The 23668-nt window shown below is 37.8% G+C and overlaps 1 protein-coding gene across 5 annotated transcripts in view; it reads right to left on the bottom strand.

The window, feature by feature from the left end:
* PDSS2 (decaprenyl diphosphate synthase subunit 2) overlaps window positions 1-23668 on the bottom strand; it is a 122744-nt gene that overhangs the window by 28673 nt on the left and 70403 nt on the right. For all 5 annotated transcript variants that reach the window (XM_065681113.1, XM_065681114.1, XM_065681115.1 and 2 more), the window contains exon 3: window positions 14825-15023. In XM_065681113.1, the coding sequence (XP_065537185.1) occupies window positions 14825-15023 (199 nt within the window). The remainder of the gene's footprint in view (window positions 1-14824; window positions 15024-23668) is intronic.

Below are 23668 nucleotides of genomic sequence, written 5' to 3'. Positions count from 1 at the left end.
AGAGACCTACACTGGTAATACGAAGAGGAATTTACAAAGACACTGAGTCCTACTCTAAATGTCAAAGTGATAGTATGAACTTTTAACAATGCAGCTGGCTCTGGATAACCAGACCTTTTCCTCTCTTGCCTGAAACCCTAGACCAAGCAGGACCCTGTTTTGGGGTTTCTTTTTTCCATCTCTCCTCCTTCTTTTTAGTGCAACTCTGCTCTCAAAGGCAATTTTAACTGACTCAAAACAATCTCGGTGAAACATTTGTGAACAATTGTACCTCTTCCTCTTATAGTTTATAAAACATCTTAGGAGAATTAGACATCCGCTATTTAGCAGAATCCATATATTAAATACCAATTAGGACTTCAGTGACATATTGGACACTGTATGTTAGCAAGAATTTAATATTACCTCCCTTCTTTCCAAATCTCTCTTTTTTTTTTTTTAATAATTTTTTTCTAAAAGTAAATGCAAGGCCATGAAGATCACTACCAGGAATGTAATTCCAGTTTCAAGAGCACAGTGGGATTCTTCCATGAGGCTCTGTTAATTCATCAACCCTTAATCCGATCTATGAAAAGCATCTGCTGCTTAACATCAATGGCCTGGGGTCCTGAGCGCTGGGAAAAGCAATGAGAAATGAGGAAACCAGGTAATTTTCCTCTGCATCCCAAACTGACATAGGGGAAGACAAATTATTACAGATTCAGTAGTGTTCACACAGTCAATGATACACCGAGTAGTTCTTAAGCAGCACTTTTCATCAGAAAATTTGAAAGCAATCAACAAACACTGTAAAATTTATTTCCTCCTGTTTTATATAAGGGAAAAACAGTGTCAGGGTACTGATTTTCCCCCCAAATCAAGCAGCATGCCAGCGGAAGAGCAGATAACAGTATCCCAGTTGTCTCCATTCTCACTGGTGCCTTTCTGCTTGACCAGTGCCCTGTTCCACTTGCTGGTATTTCTGAGAAGCAAGTTTGAAGAGCAGGAAAGGTAGATCAAGTGCTTCCAACTGCTTTTCTTTTTTCCTCGTTTGAAGGTTGAGCTCCATTTTAAACAAGTTCAAAGATCAGAAAAGGGAAGAAAGGATTGCTAGAATTAGTGTTTAAAAACAGGAGCATCTGAAAAGAAACCAAAGGCAGCTTATTCATAATCTCTCTTCCTGCTATTTTTCCACTCCTCTACACATTTTTGAGAAGTCTGGTCCCTCTTGGTTGCTTGAGATGAGCAGGAGTAACATCATATTGAGAAAAAACAAACTTCCACTCTATTTTTCATTTTCTACTCTGCATCAGCATCTTCTAAAGCTTATTTTCTGCTCCCCCGGAGCATCCGCAGGGCTAGAAGCAGCCCAGGGGATGACCCATTACTTGCAGGTGACAAGTGCTCATGCAAATAATTTCACGCCCTTTAAACACATGTTCTGCAACAGTTCTGCCAGCGTTTGGTTTTTAATTCCTTTTCCTTTTTTTCCTTTTTTCCTAAGTAGGTGTTGCTTCAACACCTTTTGTAGAGATGTGATCTCTTCTGCTTTTAAAAGGTCAACACCAAGACCTTCAATTTAGGATGAACATGGGAAAAAGAGACAGATTGTTAAAGCAAAAATCTCTTCTACTATCTAGGCAAACTAAGTGCATAACATGATGTGAATTCTGGATACAAGCACACGATTGCTGATTCCATAGCAAAATAGAACCCATGCATGCTCTGCCCTCTCCAATTAAGGCAAATATGAAACAGTCCAGAAGATTGTGTTATGTTTCAATGCCGGAAGAGCTCTATAGGTTTGAAGACTGAAGTTTCATGAAACTTAGTTTGCCCTTTTCTGGATAGTAACTTATTTGTAGAAAATGCACAGCTTTAAATTTGAGTCTAGTTTCTCAAGCTCAGTTTTCTAATTCTTGACTGAAGAAATAAAACAAAACGGTGGTTAATTTTCTTGGCAGTTCAGAAGATTACTCAGGATGTTCAACCAACCACACACTGAATTTCCTCACTCCTTTTCCTGAAATCAGACCAAATCTTTGATGTATTTACTAAGGATTGACCCATCTACAAGATAATTCAGGGTTCAGAATTTTCAAAGCATTGTGTATGTCTGTCAACACAGAATAGGGCCATGCGTTCATTGTCACAGGTACAGCAGCACATTTCTTGGCTGTAGCTGACTGCCCTGGGAAATCCAGCTCTGTCTATGAAAAACAGAGGTGTATTTTAATTAAAAGTGAACTTTTAAATCTAGAATGACTGCAGGAAAATCACAGATTATAAGACATTTTGGCAGGACACTTTCTTCAGAGTTAGATAATAAGATTCAGGCTCCTTCAAACACAGTGAAAAGAATGGATTCTGGGCCCCTCTTATCCTTCACGAGATTTCTAAACACCCTGGATGAAAAGAAGACATTGCTGCCATCAGTTTAGCAACTCAAGCACTTTGTTCCCTTTACTTGTCTCTGAAATATTTTGTTTAAAGTTCACTGCAACATAACACTGCATATGGATTTTTTCCTGTTTCTCATTCTAGTTTAAAAAAAGGAATGAATTTGAGCTCCATTCAATGTGTGGTGGTTTTATTTTATTTTAAATTCTGCAGCTGAAATGGAATTGATTACACAGACCACTATTTCAGAGTAGCGATACAGTGTCTCTTCAAGTCTCTACTGGATATTTTCAAGGGGAACATCAGGGAAAGGATGAAGCTCTTGTGCGAAGACAGGAAACAGCACTAGGAAGAACACAGCAAGGGATGTATCTTTGTTCCTCATCCTGCCCAATTTCCATCTGACAAGCTTCCTCAGCTTTGCCAAATTCCTTTCAAGGACCACAAGTAATTCTTTCCTTTCTTAGTGTTGAAACAATATCCTTTCCTCACACATCTGCTATGACAGACCCTACTTGCCGCTGAAGCATAGACTTGAAAACGTGGCAAGACTTCTCCATACAAATAAAGAAGAAAATTAGACAGTCAGGAAACATTACATATACAGATAAAAGTTTCTTCCACTTGCATTTGACTTCCCTCCCCAAACAGGTGTTAATTTTTGGAAATATTTCCACTTTTAAAAATTTAATGAAAAGTTCTTAAAACTAAAACTTCTCCTGCATTTGATGTTGAAACGTTGCAACACTAGGAAGCTAAAGATGAAATTCAGTAAACAGCTGAAATCGGATTTTGACTGTTCAATAGTACCTAAATAAAGGCAGCAAAAACTCTGAGGAGTTCCAAGAGCACTGTAATTCAATTTTTTTCCCTGGTAATCTCCTCAAACATCATCAGTCATACAGGTAACTAAGTGTGCCAGCATACAGAGTTTTTTTAATGTAATGTTTATTGAATACTACTGGATTTGCTATTTGAAATCATCTTGCACTTTACCATTTTCTGAAGCCATCCCTCTCTTAGCTGTAACACACAGAAGGGACTCCTCACAGCAAACTGCTTTCTAGCAAGTTTTAAACGCTATTGGAAAACACATGCATGGTTTTCTTCACTCCATCCACAATAAATTACTAGCAAAATACAATGTACAATGTAAGCATCACGAGACCCACTACTTGGTTAAAAGGTAATTCCTAGAAATAATAAAAAACAAGAAAACTAACCTTCAAAAGAATCGGCAGCAGTCAATTTGAATATTGTTCAGTATTGTCAAATACCTACCTTAAGGTGTTAAGTTACCCTTTAATGCTGATGCAATACTATCCACAGAAGTGGTTTTCATTAGTATAAAGACTTTTAGTGCATAATTCAGTCATTTTCCTATCAATAACATAACCAACAGAAGAAATATAATTTTCTCTTTTCTATGTCCACATGTACCTCACACAGAGTATTAATATATTTGCAGATCCAATGTAGCAAATCCTGTCACTGAAGTACTCAACCAACCGTTGATGAGTGATGTAGGTTAGGGAAATACGCAGTATCTTCAGCTTGACCCTTCTGGATAGGGTAATTTCATTACATATCTTTCTTCTATATAGGACAGCGAACAAAGAAGGTATAGTGACTACAGGGTTCTGTAGCTGTAAAACCCTCCTCCATCAACAAATGACGCAGAAAAGCATGGCTGTCAGGTACTACATCCAATCATACTGGTACAGACAACCATTAAGCTGGGTATATGTTCACAAATGAATTGTGGATTAAACTGAATTTAAAAAAAAAAAAACAAACCAAAAGATCTGATCAGCTCCAAGTTGACAGAAATTATACCTGCAATTGGTATTAACTATTTTGCATAGACTGTCTCTGAATAAACATTAATCAGAAGTAATACCATTTATCACTTGACAAAGAGAATCAACAAAACAAAGCTGCAGATGTTTGTTAAACTAGCAAATCGACATGCTACTAGGAGTAGCAGCAATCAGACTCTAGACCCCAAGAGAAATGCTGCTGAATTTCAAACCACTAATATGAACAAGCAGTTCCAGTTCATACAACGATTCAGCCATCCTGATGGCCAACAAAATGTCAAATATTTTGTTTAAAAACACTCCTAACTAGTCTACATTACTGCCATAATTTTATGCACTATCTGTATTATCACACTGAAGTCACTCCAGATGTAAAGGCATTTTTACTAAAGATTTGACCCTGGGAAGGTTCATTGTAAAGAAAAGCTTCACAGCAGTGCAAAAAGAGGAGAAGATATGTAATCTATTATCCTATTTACAAGATGTATATTTTAACCTCTCCTACTAGTACAATGTGTATAAACACCTGCTGGGAAGGAATGAAGGGAAGGAAGCCAAATTCTTCTCGGTGTTGCTCACTGAGAGGATGAGGCAATGGGCTCAAATTAAAACATGAAATTCCATATGGACACTTGAAAACACTTTACTGTGAGGATATCAAACAATGGAACAGGTTGTTCAAAGGAGCTGCGAAGTCTCCGTCTGTGGACATATTTAAAAGCCATCTGAACATGGTCCTGGACAACCTGCTCTAGCTGACCCTGCTTGAGCAGGAGGTTTGGACTGGATGACTTCAAGAAGTCCCTTCCAATCTCAGATGTGGTGGAAGAGGACCGCAGCTGATCCTGCCGACTCACATCTGTAGCAGCAGTAATAACAATTTTTCTTGTCTTTGAAATAATAAAACCAAGGCTACAAAGCTGGTGCCAAATACTCTCTTAGGGAAGCGTTACGTTTAGTAATTGTACTGGGAATAGACTGTCCTTTTACAAACAGCTATGTTCTTGGGAATACTAAGAAAGGCCATCCAGAAAAATCTTAAGATTCTTATCACTACTGCTAACAGCTTTGAATTGCAACTAAATCATTACAAAACCATATTTTCACTTTTGAAAAGTGTATTCTCCGTTAAAGTTGTACTCCAAGTGGACAGCTGACTGCACACTAACCCCAGTGACCTCGTCCTTCTGCAAAACTGTGTATTAAGTGCCTTGTCATGAAAGTCCACCTCAAGAACCAAATTTGTTGTTAATTTGTACTAAGTCCTCACTCAAAAAAAAGTCTGAAATACTATTGTTAAGACAGTGTTTAATCAGACACAGATTTGATTACTTTTTAATCCTACTATGCACTCTCAAAATCTTACTATGCTTAAGAAACAGACTTTAAATAAAGCCAAGAAAACGGAACTTGTGATCTTCCACTGCTTCACCTATAAAAAGAACGAAGGTGGCATGGTAAATATTGCTCACGGAGGACATCACCTTCCTCAACTTTGTGAAAACTCATTTTCATTTTATAATTTGTATATGAACTAAAGCTATTTAGCAATGAATTCTCATGTGATGGTTATTCATGGCTGTGAAAAAAAACAGCTGTAATGAACACCTCTGCTTTAAGAAACCCAGACAGTGCCAATACCTATTCTAAGTGAATGAAGCAGCAGAACTGCTGGCTCTTGAGAGGTCTTTCTCACACTGTGTATTCTCATGCAGAATAAAATATCACATGCCCACAAGTTGTCATTACTTCAATTTCTTAGAATAAATGTTACTTTCTTTTGAATATCCATTTCCTACATATTCTGGCAGCAATCAGCATCTTGGATACAGTTTCTTGTTAACAGTTAAGGAAATATCAAATATAGCCACTTTTTAATGTTTGCCTCAAATCTTTGAAAGGCAATTTCTTCTTTGTAAAGTGAGGAGGTTTGCCTTTTAAAAAAATACAGTAAAAACCTTCCTTCCATAATTTGGCCTTAACATTTAATTAAATTGATTTATATACACACACACACACACACATACACACACACACACACACACACACTAGGCATATATCTATCTGAAAGCTTGCAAGCACTTTCAACTCCTAAGCCATTTGTCTTCACCACTATACAACTGTCAGGTCAGTGTCATACATTGAGGAAACCAGATGGACAGACACTTCTACCCCAACTACCCAGACACATTTGCCAGGTATGATTATCTTGATATCCTGAATGACCTCTGGCTTGCCTCTCAAGAAAATCAGCTTTTTCTTCAGTTTCTTCAAATTAGTTTTCACTTCTTCACTGATGCTTGTCATCTCTGAAAAGCCCTCTTGCTTTCATGTATAGATAACATTAGTATTTTGCAGACCATCCTGTTAATTAGAATGAGACAAACAGCAGTTCTGTCAGAAAAAGAACTATTTAACCAAGTGTTAGAAGCAGCTGTGTGGTTTACCTCTGAGGAGGACAGTATTTACCTGGAATAATAACAGGTACTCAGTTTGGGAAATCAAGTAGTGAACACTGACTTTGGTCTGCTGGGCAGACCAGAGAAGCAGAAAGATGTGTCCAATTGCTACTATGAGGAAGGCAAATTCAAACGCAAGTTGAGGAAATCGTGGGGTAATTCAGAGGTAAGAACACTAAATGGACTTTGTGCAAACCGGTATGAAAATCTTTAGTAGTCTATTGAAAATTCATCACAACTGAGTGGATAACTTTCTCCTGAGACTGTTTACTTGCTCAGCCCATGTAGCATTAAGACAGAATCTCAAAACCTCACAATTCTGTTCTTGATAGCTCCATGCCTCAATGCTTTTAAAATATTTTTGCAGTATAGTTTTGTGAAAGAGCTTTAGTGGTAGATTTGATAATTCCATGCTACCTATGATTATATATTCTGGTATCAGTCTCAATCGCAGTCCTTCCATGTTCTGCAGCAAGCATTCTGCTACAAGGCACTGGTTGTAAGTCATATATGGCCTTAAGGGAAGTTGCAGAAACCACTTTTTGAGATCTCTCCCACCCACTTTATTTTTTTCCCTATTTTTTCATGCAGAAGTGGGAGGACAGAAAACAGACTGAAATCTAAACATAATTTTTTCCAGCAGTACCATGGGCAAGAATCACAGAAAAATAAACTCTTTCAATACAGACCTATAGCAACCCCAGAGAAGTCTAGCTTTGGGGAAGTGAAAACATAAGCATTAGCTTTAAAAAATGGTACAGGTGCAAAAGTCCATTAAGGTGAAAGGACTACTTAATGAATGCAATGGATAGGAATCAAAACAACATTAGTGGTTGTAATCTCAAACCCAACATTCACTGCAGTGCAACAGAACTCTTACAGATCAAACAGAAGACTGTTGCTAGCCTATTACCACAATTGCAGATTAAGGCCAATTTTTAGAATTTCAATTAAATTAATAAGTTAATAAACCGTGTCACTTAATCCTCTAATTTAACTTCTTAAAAAGATTACTTTTCAAACATATAACGAGAGCCATTAGGATAATGAAATTTTTACAAGTATTTAATTATATTATCAGTTAGAGATAGCAAAAGTATAATAGACAAAAATGTGTAAAAGATGCAGAAAACCAAATGCTTCATATGCTCAGGTGTTATTTTAGGAACTATAACCTAAAAAAAAGGTGGGGCAATGGGAAGAGCACAGCGCTGTAATCAGGAGATTCACTAGCATCATTCTACAATTTTATCATCACCATCACAAGAACCATTACCTCTAATGACAACAGAAATGCTAGACATGAGTTTTAAGGTCAGGTGGGAAAAATTTGATTCCAATAGATTTTCACTTCTATCTCTAACATACAGGATTCCCCCCAAAGTGTATATGCCTCCATCAACTATTATAAAGAGTGCCTTTTTACTACCAAATGAACTTCACATGACTGTTAACAAAACTTCAGTACAGAAATCGTATTAAAAAATCCAGTGTTCAAGAACATGGGGCAGGAAAAACAATACATCCATTAAATGGACATTAGGTTTGTTTTAAATACGATCTCCTTTTATGTTTTACTTCAAGATAAACTGAAACCAAATTCATCTCTCAGAAAGAGATACGGATTTGTAAATTTTGTTGCACCCTAAAATTATTATTAAAACAAGTAACAGTTTTAAGAATTGATGCATAATTATGTATGAATCACAATTCATTTCTCAGAACTGTTCTTGCATTCCCCAATAAAATATATGCTAAGTTGTATGCAAATGTTGAGAACGCACCTCAATATTTTAAGACACAGAACTGCTTTTTTAGGATTGCCCAAGGAAGAGCTTTATTTTGTAATAATGCCATCGTGATGGCTACATTGTCTTATGACATTGCTGTTGTTGCCCCATTCCTGGCAGCACCCAAGGCCAGGTTGGATGGGGCCTTGAGCAACCTGGTCTAGTGGAAGGTGTCCCTGCCCGTGGCAGGGGATTGGAAGTAGATGATCTTTAAGGTCCCTTCCAACACACACCATGCCGTGATTCTATGTTACATTAAAGGTTCAAAAACATTACATTCTTCATCAGTTTTCTTCTTCCCCTTTACCCAGACAAGAGTGTTACTTAGAGGTACTTTTCCATAAATTCTGAGCTCTTTAAACTTGTCTACATTTTTCAGCAGTGCCTGTTTTTGAGACACATCCATGTCGTACTCTAAAATACTAAATCAGAATAAAAATACTCAGCAATATAGATACTGTCCCACTCCCTATCTAGTCCAGTAAATCACCATCAAACAGTGACTTGGGACAGTACAGCAAGACAGACATGGTAACATACTTCCGAAAAGCTCTTTACCCTGCTTTCTAGAAAAAACTGTGGAGGTTGTTTTTCCCTTCCCCTTCCCCCACTCCAAAAGAACTCAACTTCACTATCTAACTTCATAACGTGGGTCTCAATCTAATCTGATCTCTACTTCTTATCAAATTCATGCCTCAGCATTACCTAGCTGCTCTGTGAACTGATCATTTTAAAGGTACTTATCTCTAACAGCAGCTTGTATCAGGTAAGAAAAAGGAGACATGAGCAGAGGTGAAAAGTTAAAATAATTAAAAAAAATATACACACTTTGATTTGAAAATGCTTTTATCAGCAGCTTCTGCTTTTCTCTATTAACACTGCAGCTGTGAGCAAACACATTACTCCTGCTTCTCACCTTTTCTCCATCATTCTTTATTCCTGCCTTCTCTCATCAATCAGCTACTGAATCTCAGAAGGAAAATTCAGATTAAGGGTCCTTGTTTATTTTATGTAAAATGTAACATAAATATACTTAGTAAGATTTATGGTTAAAATTTTCCACCAGAGAAAACAACGAAGAATAGCTCTTTCAAAATAACTTTCATTGCTCTCAAAATAACTCATCTCACACTTACTTTTACCACCGAGAAGCACTTTTCTACTCACCTCAAACAAAACATAAAGCACTGTTCTAGGGGACAGTAATCTGGACCTATTACAAGTCGATGGCTGCCTTTACACTGGCAAGGAAGCATTTCTTTTATAAAGGGTATTTCTGACAGGATTCTTGATGGGATGCACTCTTCATGGCCTTTACAGCAAGTTTTCAGTTTTGAAGAAAGGACCACAAAACTGCCATTGATCCTGGGAATAACTTCTTTAGCCAATCCATGATTTCTCACTGTTTTAATACTTAAAATATATTTTTTTAAAGATTATGTTCTTCTCTTGGCAGCATTCAAGGCAAGAGAAAGCCTGATACAAGTACCACCTTTTTTAAATTAGATTACATTTAAAAAATAAAATTGTAGATTCTAACTTTGTCAATTCTCAAAAATGTCAATTTACATCAAAAAGGCAATGGGCATAATTCCAGAAAGGGGATGCTCTCCATATTCTTCACTGGTCAGCAAGGAACCAAGTCGCTCAAGTTCAAAACAGCTTTTCCAATACGACTAAAACTGATCAACCAGAAGTAGAAACCACAGTTGAAGATCAAGCAATTCTTTTATGAAGCACAAGGTACATTCAGATTGTTGCAACAGGAAGACACAGGAAGATTTATATGACTAACTTGTTTACCAAATAGGCCTTGTGTTCACATACACATAAACAACACATTTATGCCTTTAAGAACACATAAACTTAACATAAGGAAATGCATCCACTATATAAGTACTACATCTGTGGTACGGTTTATTTATAAACAAATAATGCTTAATAAAACAATGCTCCATAATGCAGTCTTCTGGCAAAGCTCTGCATTGATAGACAAGATTCTTGAATTCAATTCCAAGCTTTCAGGCTGTAGATTTTGAAACACTTCTGTGAATAATTTAATCATTCCAACAATAGCTCAATGAATTATAGTGGGAAAACAGTCACGCTTAAGATTTCAGGAAGAAGTATGGAGAACATTACCACTGCCTGTATTTCATGGGTAGGCTTGCTTTTTTTTCTTTTACCTTTTGTTCTGGGGGTGGGTTGGGGGTATTTTTTTGTTTGGCTGTGTTGTTTTCTGGTGATGAGAATTTGGTTGGTTTGTGGGCCATTTATTTTTATTTGTTTTATTTTTTTTAATACAAAAGGATGCCTTCCTACCAGTTTATGGAGTTGCAAGCAGTACATTTACATACTATTTTATCATTTTCTTTAGTCATCGGCACATTACAGTAGGCATTGCACTAAAACGCATAATTTCATCCTTCTGAAGTTTTATGTATCACTGTCTTCCGAGTACAGGAGGATCAAAATTGGTCACAATTATATCTTTATGCACCCTCTCCATAGCTGCATAAGACAACTGATGATTCTAATACTCTACGAAGCAAAAGGCTTCTTCTAATTTATCTGTGATATGCACTGAAAAAGCACATTACTTGATAATATCACAGTGTGTATTCACACATCACTTGTGTTATAATGTCCATATCATTTATCTATCTGACAGATGACAGAACTAATGCTTATTACATTTGCTGTGTTTGCATCTGAATGCCACCAGACCAGAGTCAAAGGACTTTCAAACAACAAAAGTTGTTGTTAGCAGTTTCATACCAATAGCCTTGGCTAGGCAAAGTAAGATAACAAATGTTAAAGACATAGTACCTTCTGATGGCAGCGAAGAACCAACAGTTAAACATATCATCTTACACTTTTTAATGATATATTCACATAATTACTTAAAACTGCATATAGCCACAAAATAGCTGGGAGGTACCCTATTTTATTAGGCAAACATGCTTTTCCATCTCTCCCACATCTACATGTTTGCGATGACTATTACAAATACCTTATTACAATCCTAGTATCAAAACACTGCACCCTCAAAATGAGAAAACTTTTCAAAGTAATACCATTATGCCACATAAACACATCCCAATCTAATAAACCAGCACATTACCAGGCATTACTACTATTTAAGTAGCAAAAACCAAATATGCCTTTCCTGGTCAAAGGCCCACTGTTCCTAAACCCACTGCTGATACACCATCTACTAAAAGAACCCAACAAATTTGTCTTGGGGCTCAATTCTGTTTTAAAATCCATGGGTTAGCAATGTACAATCTACTACAGGATGCAGCTCTGAAATAAGATTTTTATCCATATTATCTTCAAACGTAATTTATCACCACAATTGGCAGGCCAAGAAAAGCCACCATCCAAAATACAAAGTAGACCAACAAATACAAAAAGGATAGTTTGTATAAGGTGATCAAAACCTTAACATGAATGTATAAAAGAATTGTAAGTACACGTGATCTGATCAATCTAATGCTTTGTAGCCGTAAAAGGCTTCTGAAGAAATTACTGTTCATTTTAAAGTTTTTATCTGAATAAATGTAGAACTCTGCCATAATTACAGAAATGCAGCATGCACACACATCTGCCCTTCGGTTCCTTATTTTAAACCACAGTCAATACCAACTTCGTAATTATAATTAATGCCTCATAATTTCACAAAGTAGAAAATGAGAATTTCTCCTGAATTCTCTCTGAATTATTTTGCATGTTCAGAAAACAAAAGTTTAGATGACTTTATAACAGTACAACAGCAGAATTTAGCTTACAGGAGGCTTCCTGACACTTCAAGAAATCTAGAGTCCTTGAGGGCTCAGATATTAAAATACAACCCCAAACCAAAACAAAAAAACACCCCCACCCTTCTTTTGCATAACTTCAGTAACATACAAGAAGTATGAGCATAAGTTTAAAAGAAACCCCCAAAAACACAAGCCTTGAGCCTCAAATCTTGTTAACATTATTACAGATAGATTCTACAACAGTAGCAAGTGGAAAATTACTACGAATTAACAACAACTCCTATATTTAATGTTATTTAAAAATCAAAGTGTTACCTAAGGCAATTACCTTGCAGCCTTTTAATATCTACAGGGAAAAGCCTAAGGGAAAATAATTGACTTCGCTAATTTTACCCTTGGCAATTATAAAATAGCTCTGCATTTCATTATGACTACAGAATTTCACATCTAATTGTCAGCCCCAAGAGAAGCAGAGATAAATGCATCATACACAAGCTCAGACTAGAGTTTAACAACACAATAAAATTATCTCAGTTCAGTTAATGTAAAATCTCCGTTTATTTTAAATTCTAGTCTATACAACAGCTACGCATACCTATAGAGGTTACAGACTACCATGGTCAGTACCATGCATGCAACGACGTAACATTGCTCATTTCATTAGCCAATTTGCTGAGCTACCAAGTAAACGCCAGTGAAGAAGCAGCACTGTGATTTTTACTTTTTACATCAAAGAAAACAAAACATTATGAAGGAAAAAAGTCACAGTTATTTCACACTGCTGAAAAACAGATGCCAGATTTGAAAATTCATCATTTACAAAAGAATAAATACAGTATGTTTAAATCATTGCACCTGTCAAGAGATTTCTATAGCTTGTACTTCAATTTTTTCTAACTTTGCTAGTAGGGTTAGATGTATGAAAAAGAATAATTTACTAAGTCAATCAGTTTCCATAATGGCATCCCACTTATCGTATGTAGAAGCTATGAAAGTATTTAGATGTCAGAAAAATGAAAAAAAGTGCTAAAATGTTTTGGCAGAATTTCCCAACATGCGGTATAATGATTGCTTTAAAAAAAAAAAAAAAAAAAAGAAGAAAGAAGAAAAAAAAAAAAGTGTATCTTTGCACTTGCGCTTCATTTCACTGTAGGCTTGTTTCCTGGCAAGTCTTCAGGGATTATATTCCTGCTGCAATACTTTATGATGTACTAAATGCAAAGTAATAGGTGTGACATTTTATAAGTTTCCTCTCATGCTGAAACAAAAAAATTGATGTAGGGTTAAATTCTTTGCCCCATATCTTACGAAGTATTAAAAAATATTGAAATGAACAGGTACAAATCAGCAATAATTAGTAAAATCAATTGCACCCCATTTTGGTTATGGTATGACTAAATTTCTGCATTATTTAAAACTTTTCTTAATAGTTACTACCAGTTATCACCATAAAGGCTTAACTCACTATTCCAGCAGACTGATATCTAATTTTCTGTCTCTTCTCCGGAATCTCAGCTCTATGTTACAAAATGACACCACTTTTGAAAGAAACTGTCACACTCATGATCAAAGCAGTACAGAAATACTCAACCACCATCACCAGGAGCTTTAGCATGAGAATCTAAAAACATAGACTCCTTAAGCTCATGATTAAAATTACGTTGACTATTGACAATTGCATGCATGGCAAACATTTATTTACATTAGGATGTACAGCAATCTTCAGACATATGAAGAGCACCCCTGCGAAAATGAACTGTTTGCTGTTTCCACTGGATGGCACATTAAGTTCTTCAGCCATATACATAATTAGGTGTTATTCTAGACTGGCACATGGATGTCCAAGAATCTATCTCCACCATGGGAAGTTTAAAGATCAAGCTAGACAAACATGTAAAGAAGAATCTGTTGCAGCTGATCCTATCTGGGGAAAAGAAGAACCCAATAGAAAATGATCTCTTAAGGTCTCCATCAGGCTCATTTTCTGAGACTATACATATATACAATTTGTTTGTCATGAAAAACTTGTAAAGTTTCAAAGAGTTTGGCTGAGCAGCTGGATTACAGCTCCTCTTTAGAAGCCAGTACGTCCACATTAATAAGGCAACCCAATATGCAGGGGCATCCAAATGCCTAACAACATAAATTCATTAAGAGTAAAAAGTCACCTGAGTGTTGTGTAGACAAAGCAGTGAAGCCTTTTCCCCCAATAATTCCCTAAGACTGACAAACCATCCACAAAGCATAAGGTAAAACAAAATAAAAAACCAAACATGTCTTCCGCTAGCAGCCTGCCAGAGGTGGTGTAGTCATAAGCATGCCACCATATACATGCTAAATTCACCAAATGAACCACTTATCCATTACCACAATGCTTCAGAATGTCTACTGAGGACATCACCACAGTAATCCTATAGGGCAGTGGTAAACATGTTCACAGCAGCAGCAGCCTGGCAACCCACCTAGAGCTATAACGTAAGTATGTCCATCTTTAAAGGATGTTCCATATATGCAGACATATGTAAACTGCTGATTTTTTAAAGGGCCTCTCTTTCGGAAGAGTCGCTAATTGTTAACTTGCTCTGGCAGTAGAAGTTAATTTTTCTTTTTACCTTGGTATTCTGCAACTGTGCAAGGCTTGTGCAAGCATTTGCTAGAAGAAAATCTCCACTCAAAACAGCCATTTTATTTCCAAACTGCATATCTTTCAGTGGGCCATCGCAGGACTTGAGCTCACCAATATTCACTATGCCACGATGCACCAGAAAGGCAGTGTGGATCAGCTCTGTAATCTCAGCCAGACTTCTTTGACTGAAAGCAAAGAAAAAGTACACTTATTTTTGATACTATCAGTAAAACATATATTCTTAGGGGAAACCAAAAACCCATAAAAAACCAAACAAAAACCAACCACATGTGCTAAACAGATGTTTTAGGAATTACCACATAGTTCTTTTATGCACTTCCAGAAGCCACAACCAGAAGGTGTTAAGCACAGAGAACTATCACTGTGTATTTCCAGGTAAGCTGCAGGTACCACAGGTTCCATTTGGAGCTGTCATTTGTTTGAATTCTTGCACAAAACAAAGCTAAGTAACCAATACAGTCTTCATGGTGCTTTCTTTTTTTTTGTTTTGTCTTCTAGAAGCTTGAGGGACACTGACACGAAGAAATTGCCAAGCAGAAAGAACTGATGGGAAGGAACAAAGAACGTATCAGCAGGGGAGTCACGAGCACTGTAGATCCGAACACCGTAAGAATGCTGTAGTCAATGACTGCTCAAATTAGAGTTAAATTAATAACAGGATACCTTGCAGTTCAATAATACCAAGGGGGAAGGGGGTAGGAGGGAGAAGAGGGAGGTGCAGGGGGGAGAGGGGAAACAGCTGAACATTTTAAAACCGTACTAAGAATATTTCACTAGCTGGTTTAGTCAGAAGAGGCAGAGAAGCAGAGGTGATTGTCCAGCAAAGGGGCAGAACAGATTTTATTTGTATGGGTTTACAAATCGCTTCTTATTCCAACACACACTGTGCCACATCCTGAATTTAGGGGTTTAAATCCCTGTGAGAGGCTGGCCACAAAGGTTATCCCATAGGGGCTTGCCCTCTGTTTATTTTCATTTTTGGAAAAGGCATGACAAGAGTCATTGGCACAACCCTCTCCTCCCCTCTTTGCACAACTCAACCCTGTAGACCCCGATAGTTAGTGACTGTCACTCCAAGGAGCCCAGAGATGTCACCTTAGCACAGAACTACAACAGGGCAATGAACAGACATAGTAACTGAGCAGGGACAAGTGGAGGGGAGAACTGAGCAACTGGAGCATTCTCTTAATGCTGCAAACCTAGACACACACAGACTTTCCCCCCAGGAAATCTTCAGCACATTCTCATGTTTTCTGACTCAAGCAGTTCCCTTTATGTCATGGAGACTTCACATATGAGCAGAGCAGAAATTCAATGCATGCTCTCAACTAGACAGATGATTAAAAGGCCCTAAAGTTCAAATCAAACTGCACCCTAGTACAAAGGTGTATTATGCTCCCTGTGCTTACTCAAGAAGCGACCAGGAGCTGAGTAACCAAACTGCTCCATACCTTCACATACACATACACCTGCTCACACATGCTCAGCTTAGATTCTGCCTCACTACCAGCACAGTACTCAGTAAATTAATACTGTTTCCTCAGGACAGTGCAGATGTGTTGCAACCACATCGAATTATATTAATTTAAAGTAACCTTCTGCCCCAAATATTTCTGACCTGCGAAGAACCCCAGCAGCAACTGTTTCAGGCCAGTGATCTGTGCCAATTAGCAAGACAGAAGAGCTAGTAGAGTCTGGGCAGGCAGGCAGAAGGCAGATGACCTGGGACATGAGGATAAACAGAGGTTCCCAACATATTTTATCACACACACACAAAAACTTGAGCTGTTTTTAAAACCGCCTTTATAATTCACAATTTTTGCTCCATGTAGAGAAAAACAACCTGAAAACAAAACAGCCAGCCATTCTCCATGTAGACAATAGAACTGAAGGTTGACGCTGTTTTTCAAAGAGGCTAGGGAGAAACTCCCACAACCTACAGCCACAGTATTGTAATCACATTTGGCTTAGCTCTAACAAAGGGTTAATAAAATTTCAAGCTTGGAGAAAAAGACTAACAAGACATCCCGATGCTCCTGCTGTCATTGCCAGGGCAGCCCTTGGAGGAAATGTCCATATCAATTCGGGTTATCAGATGGACAGCTGATCAACATTAAACAGACTTGGCTCTGGGCAGATTGAGCCGAGCTACCTGTTATGAATAGCAATGAGAGCCCTCTGCTCTCTGCTGCCGAGCTCTGCCATTTCCGACTGCCGCAGATCCCAGGACATATGGGGATCCCTAGTGACGAGCACATAAAGCTGCAGCTAACTCAAGCGACGGCTCATTTCCCCCAGCTGAAAGCAGGCATTAATATCCTGAGGAGATCAGGCCCGCCTCTGCGACCCCCAACTATTGAAGCAAAACAACGACTGTCCTATTTCTTCATTTAATAGGCTTTTAATGAAGGAAATCAAAATCCCCTCTTTGACTTCAGCATCACTCTTCGTGAAAAGGTTACACAAATACATCAGTGTCATGCTTTCCAAATGTTCAGGATCTAGATGTTTTAATTCCTTTTTCCATAATCCATTTGTTCTCCAAACAGTATTCATATTATCTGTGCTAACAAGAACCATATTAGGGAGATAATCTGCCTCTAATTCTGATCTTTTACACTGCTGCTCCACCCTCTCTCTTTAGCAAACTATAAGAACCAAAGCTACTGCAGAAATCCCAGGCAATAGATTTTTTAATATTTTTTTTGTGAGAACCTCCATAATACCCAGGCATAATAACAAGTCCACAGCACTGCTACAGATACAGGAGGGTTCTTGGCATGACTTTGTAAAGGCCAGCATCCCACAAAAAAAACCCTGCTGTTATCAAGTTGCTATTGAATGGTTAAAGCAATACTGTATACAGCTGTCTTACCCTGAAGTACACGTCAGTGATTAAATAATTCTGTATTTGAAAGCAGCTAATCTCAGAATAAAAAAAAAAATGTTTATGCAGTGCTGAACTTAGAATAACAAGATATGACAGCATACAAAAGCAGAAACAACAGGGCAATGGGATTATGGACTCCTACTGATTCCACCCTTTTCCTGCTCCACAGCCCCTGTTCAGACAACAAAGAAGTGGTTACCACAAGAATTACCTACATAGCAAGGCAGTACTGAGAAAACAGTCAATATTTTTAAAACACCTGAAGTTCCTGAATGGAATCAGGCTAAGAACTGGGAAAGCTTTTTCACCAAATGCTAATATATTTCCACAGCCTTTGCCTCTGAAGTAAGCACTCCCTGCAAGCCATCACCAAATATCCCACAGACTCTACTTACAGACATGTTTCGAGAGATGATACCATTTTGCGCTCCACGTGTGCCCTAATGTCCTCTTCTTTCTCCCCTTCCAAAAATCAACCCATGTGCAGGAATGGTTATTCCAAAAAGGATAGTACAGAGACTCGGGCAGTACCTGGGGGACCTTACTAAGAAGTTCTGATGGATCATAAACAAGTACAAGTTCTGCTGTTAGGTGCATTACTTAACCAGAGTTAAGTGTGAAATACAGCCCACCCTTCCCTCCTCAACTGAGGTACCAGAAAGGCTGAGGCTGGAAGGGACCACTGGGGGCAGTCTAGTCCAACCCTGCCACTCAAGCAGGGCCACCAAGACATGGTCACCCAGGACCACATCCAGGCAGTTTTTCAATATCTCCAAGGATGGAGACTCCACAACCTCTGTTTCTGTAAGCAGGACATACTGGCTCATCACTCTTTCAAGTCAATTACTATCTACCAACACTTTTCCCCCCACTTCTCCCAGTTTTTGGTAAGATCCTCAGACTTTGTTCTTGGCTCTCTTTATCTTTTTTCTCCCTACTCTGTTGTGGTTTAAGCCCAGTTGGTAACTGAGAACCACACAGCCACTCACTCACTCTCTCCCTTCTTCCCCTTCCCTGCTCCGGGAGGGATTGGGAGGAGAATTGAAAGAATGTAAACCCCACGGGTTGAGATAAGAACAGTCCAGTAACTAAGGTATAACACAAATCACTGCTGCTACCACCAATAATAATAATGATAAGGGAGATAACAAAGGGAGAGAGAGAATACAGAACTAAAAGGGGAAAAGGAAAAGAAAACAACAAACACAAGTGGTGCCCAATATAACTGCTCACCACCCACTGACTGATACCCAACTCAACCTGAGCAGTGATCTCCTTCTGGTTGACTCTCCCCTGTTTATATACTGGCCATGCCGTGCTGTGGTATGGAATACTCCTTTGGTTAGTCTGGGTCAGGTGTCCTGTCTCTGCTTCTTCCCAGCTTCTTGTGCCCCTCCTCACTGGCAGAGCATGAGACTGAGAAGTCCTTTATGGGAGTGAGCTCTTGTTAGCAACAACTAAAAGCTTCAGCGTTACCAGCACTGCTCCCAGACTGAAGTCAGAAACGCAGCACCACATCAACTACTAAGAAGGAGAAAAATAACAGTTACAGCTGAACCCAGGACATCTGTTTAATAAAAATCTTAATTCACAGACCCTTCCTGCTTGTAGTGTGCAAAAGAGAACAGTTAAGTGTCCTCTTCTCCTGCTCTTGACTCTGTGCTCCCCCACTTCCAGTACCAGGATACCTAACCTAGATCTCTGCAAAATGCTTGATACAAAGTATCTCTTAGACTGTAAGCTCCTCAAGCTGTAATTGTCATTCTAGAAAGCACAAAGAACCCATTAACTTTACTAGTAATCAAAAAACTACTCAGCAAGGTCCATTGGAGCTATATTGACTCTCTGACTGTGAAACACCAGCTTGCAGGAAAATACTAGAAAAATGCAAAATTAGGTTATATAGACAATTAGATCCTAAACCAAGTGCAATTTCTTTCTTCCCCTTGGCCCTCTCCCCCAATGAAGGCACACAGATCACTGAGATTTAAGTATGTTTTGGTGAACTTTGCTGAGCAGACTTCAAAAAGTCTTTTGTATCTATCCTTATTAACTACCACCGTAGCTGCAACATCCTGCTGCTGCGATGCCAAAGTAAGGAATACAACTTCTGTAGAAACCCGACACTCACACAGGCACTACATCTATAGAGAAAAATAAAGAACTAATGAAGAAACGCTGTAAATACACTTCTGTGTTAAAGAAAAAAAATAAAATCAATTTTTCATTTCACAATTTTATTTTGGATTCAAATTTCCTATTCATACGCCTTGGAGTCTGCCTCACCACACAGTATCACTAATGGTCTTATTATGGAGATGAACATCTCATGCAGAGTCCAACACAAATTTTAAAGCTTACACAAAACTGTACGACACAGTAAAGGCGACTGGCAAAATACTGAAAAAAAAACCCCTATAAAATAGTATCAAAATACTGATTTTTTCAGCAAAATACTGAAAAAAAAACCAAAATAGGTTTTGATGGTAAACTTCCTATGCAACTTTTAAAAATTAGTTTTGCAGACTTCCTTCCTGGCATCCTGAATACTCTCTTTATTGTCTGTGCTATCTTTAAAGATTTGGAGCTATGAAACATTAGCCAGTGCGATCTCTTTAAGAGCTCTTATACGTGACTTCAGTCCCCAATTTCAAGTCCTACTCTAAAAAGAAATAATAGCGTTTTGCAAAACATATGATAAAATAGAAACATTACATAGCGAAATTGTATTGCTGTGAACAAAAGAATACTTTAGCTTAAATACTCCTCTGCAGTATTTGCAATGGAAACTCAAGCTCTCAGTTAACAGCAAGAAAACTTGAATCAGTTTAACTTTCATCATCAGCTAACAGTGAGAACTACACTGGCCCTCTCAAAAGATGATAGGTTATGCAAAGAATCATTAAATAATTTAAAATGTTAATAGTAGGTGTATTATTGCACAGAAATGGATGAAAGACTTAAATTAGCCACTAAAATCCATACTCTAAGATTCTCAGCAATGGAAGCAACTGCAGCATACAAAGACAATGGAACTGATAAATGAAAAATTTTTTAAGAACTCTCATCACTGAGCTTTTGAATTAAAGTGACTAACAGTATACACCCAACACCTGATTGTTTTGTCTGTGACTGTCAATATACAAAAGATAAATTTGGATGAAAACCGTTATACTTGGGATTAAAAATAAAAATACATACCAACATCCATTCTGTTTCAGTGACAACTGTAATAATAAATATATTATATATATGCAAATCTGAGAAATAAAATAGCTCTTGAGGAAAATTACATACGAAAAGGCACTGACTAAAGCATTAAAGTAATAATCTTTAGCACTGACAATGTATTCGGGCAGGTAAGTGCTTTTACTTATTTTTGGTGACCAATGAACAGAAAGAAAAGCAGGTTGGGGAGGGAATGTGTTTAAACCAGTGAACACGTACGGCAGGTGCTGTGGTTTCACAAACAGGAAAAATGTTCAGGATAAAGAAGCAGACTTAAGCACAATACCAAATATTCATTGCATGACCTGTATCCAGCAGAAAATATCTACCCACTGTTATCCTTTAACAAGGTCAGAGACTAAGATTTCTGTGGTTCCTCCTATCTTGGTCACTAAGCTACTGTAGGGTCATCTTCCACTTGAGGGACAAAGGAAGTTGAAAGAAAACAGTTCTATGAACTTTACCAAGTACGCTGTTTAATTGCATTCCTGTCAATCAGTTTATTTTTAAACCAGCTCCCTATCTTACCCTCTTTCATCTTCTTCCCCCCTTCCTAGCATTACAGCTTTTGAAGTTAAACTTCTACCTATACTCCTTCATGTATTTTTGCCTTCTTTATTCTTGAAAAGATATTATATTTTTGTTTGTATCACCCCTGCCACTGAATATTGCTTAATTTCTTTTCCCCCTAATGTACCTTAGTAAGCTCTTCCCTCAGCCCATTATAGGACTTGAAAATGTTTTGATTTTTAGTGGGCAGATGTTCACTTGAATTCAGCAAGCCTGCTTTCCTAAGCACTGTGGGTAGTCGGCAGGAGAGGGAAAAGGGCACTTGAAGTCCAGCTCCTCTTTCTTTTCTTAACACAGGAATTACAAAGAAGGGTTTTGATAGTCTTGACTTGAATCATGATTAATTTAGGTCTACCACACAACAACCAATTTTCCCTTTGTTCTCCAGACAGCAACCGAAAGCTCACCTGTTTGCATCAGTTTCCAACCAGTGCCACTGATGTCCAAAGACAGCCACCACTGTGTCACTACAGCGTGGCTAGGAGCCCTCAAAACCTAGGAGCCAGCTGCCTGCAGTGAACTGCAAGCAATTCATATCCGCACTGTCATCCACCAGCAAAATGAAGCCCAAACTGGTGAACTTGAGTCTGAAGACTATCTGGCTTACTCCTGTATTTGGCACTAGTAGCCAGCAAAGTAATACTGATCACAGCCTACAGCACAGCACATTTTTCTTTTGCTGGATGGCACCATCAGAGTGATTCCTCTTTCGAATCGCACAGGCTAAAAGGAAATTTCTAGTCTGGAAGCAAAAGCATCAACTCTGGGAAGCACGTGAGGGAATCTAGACAAAGGCCTGGTAAGAATCACTACCTCAAGTTCAGTTTAAAAGAAAAAGTGTTAATCAGAAAAGCCAGCAGAAAAATACCACCAGAATCAGTAAGTCAGACTCACGTCTTCCAGGACTTGGGAGGCAGACATGGAGCATGGGACCAATAAAGAAGAGAACATCAAGAGGAAACCTGCACAGTAAGAAGTATCTAACCATTGTAAGATCCAGAAAAGCAGTGACAATCCAGATGTGCAAACAGATGAGGAGCAGGAGGGTTGGGCTGACGAGTTAAGAATCCAAATACACTTGCTATAAAGACAAATTCTGTCGTGTTACAACTTCAATAGCGAGAAGAATGCAAAGGACATTCTACAGGGGACAGGTATTAAAAGAACGTTTTTCATTGCTCAGATGTGAGACATGGAGGGAAGCCTAGGTATGTTTTTTAAAAAAAAGCCCCATAGGCAAGGATAAGAGAAACTTAAATAGCTCTGCATTTTATTTCAGTCATCTCAGATTTCATAAGCACTAGGAAGTGCTAAAAAGGGAGACATCAATTACTCTTCCTTTTCTTAGAGACCCTTTCTATACTGATAGAGAAGAAGACTCTAGACATGTGCCAATACTTATGTAAGTATTATTAAAAGAAAGTAGCTTTACAGTTTAGGTTTCACAGATTTTTTTTTTCTCTCTCTTTTTTAAAGGAGGGCTGGCTAGCTTAATCTAACTTATCAAACCAAAGGAAATAAACAAGACTATTCGTCTGAAGATGTAAAGAAAGAAATATTAAGATATCTGGAAAAAGATTTCTTGGATTAGTTGAACACTGGTGGTAAAAAAGCAAAACAAAAAAAACCCCAAAAAAACCCACAAAAAAAACCAAAACGGAAAAGAAAAAAAAAACCAGAAAACCCCTCTAATAAAAATTAGAGCTACTTATTTATAAGCATATTGTCAAATTTATTAAAATCTGACATTATTAAAATCACATACTGTAATCCCCATTTAAAAATCACTGGTTATCCCTATGGGAAGATTCACATTTCCAAAATGAAGTAAAACTGCCAAATGCAATATTGTCTTTTTATAAGGCAATTACCAAGACTTAAGCTTCAAATAAATAAAAGTTGAAATTCTAGTTGTTGTCTGCAATAGGTTATATTAACAATCATCTAAACCATATCCAGTACTACATCAAGTCATAGCAAGAGCTCAGATGTTTACTTCTTTAGAAACCTGCTCCTCTCATTTTGCAAATGATGCTGCAGATAGTACACGAGAATACTGAATATTCTGAATAATGTATTTTGGCAATCTGACGTACTGTCACCAGCTTGAATTTCTAAAAG

This window comes from Lathamus discolor, chromosome 5 (assembly GCF_037157495.1).
Source record: "Lathamus discolor isolate bLatDis1 chromosome 5, bLatDis1.hap1, whole genome shotgun sequence".
Taxonomy (NCBI): Eukaryota; Metazoa; Chordata; class Aves; order Psittaciformes; family Psittacidae; genus Lathamus; species Lathamus discolor.
Note: the sequence above shows the minus strand (reverse complement) of the source record. Positions and strands in the feature narration are given on the sequence as shown.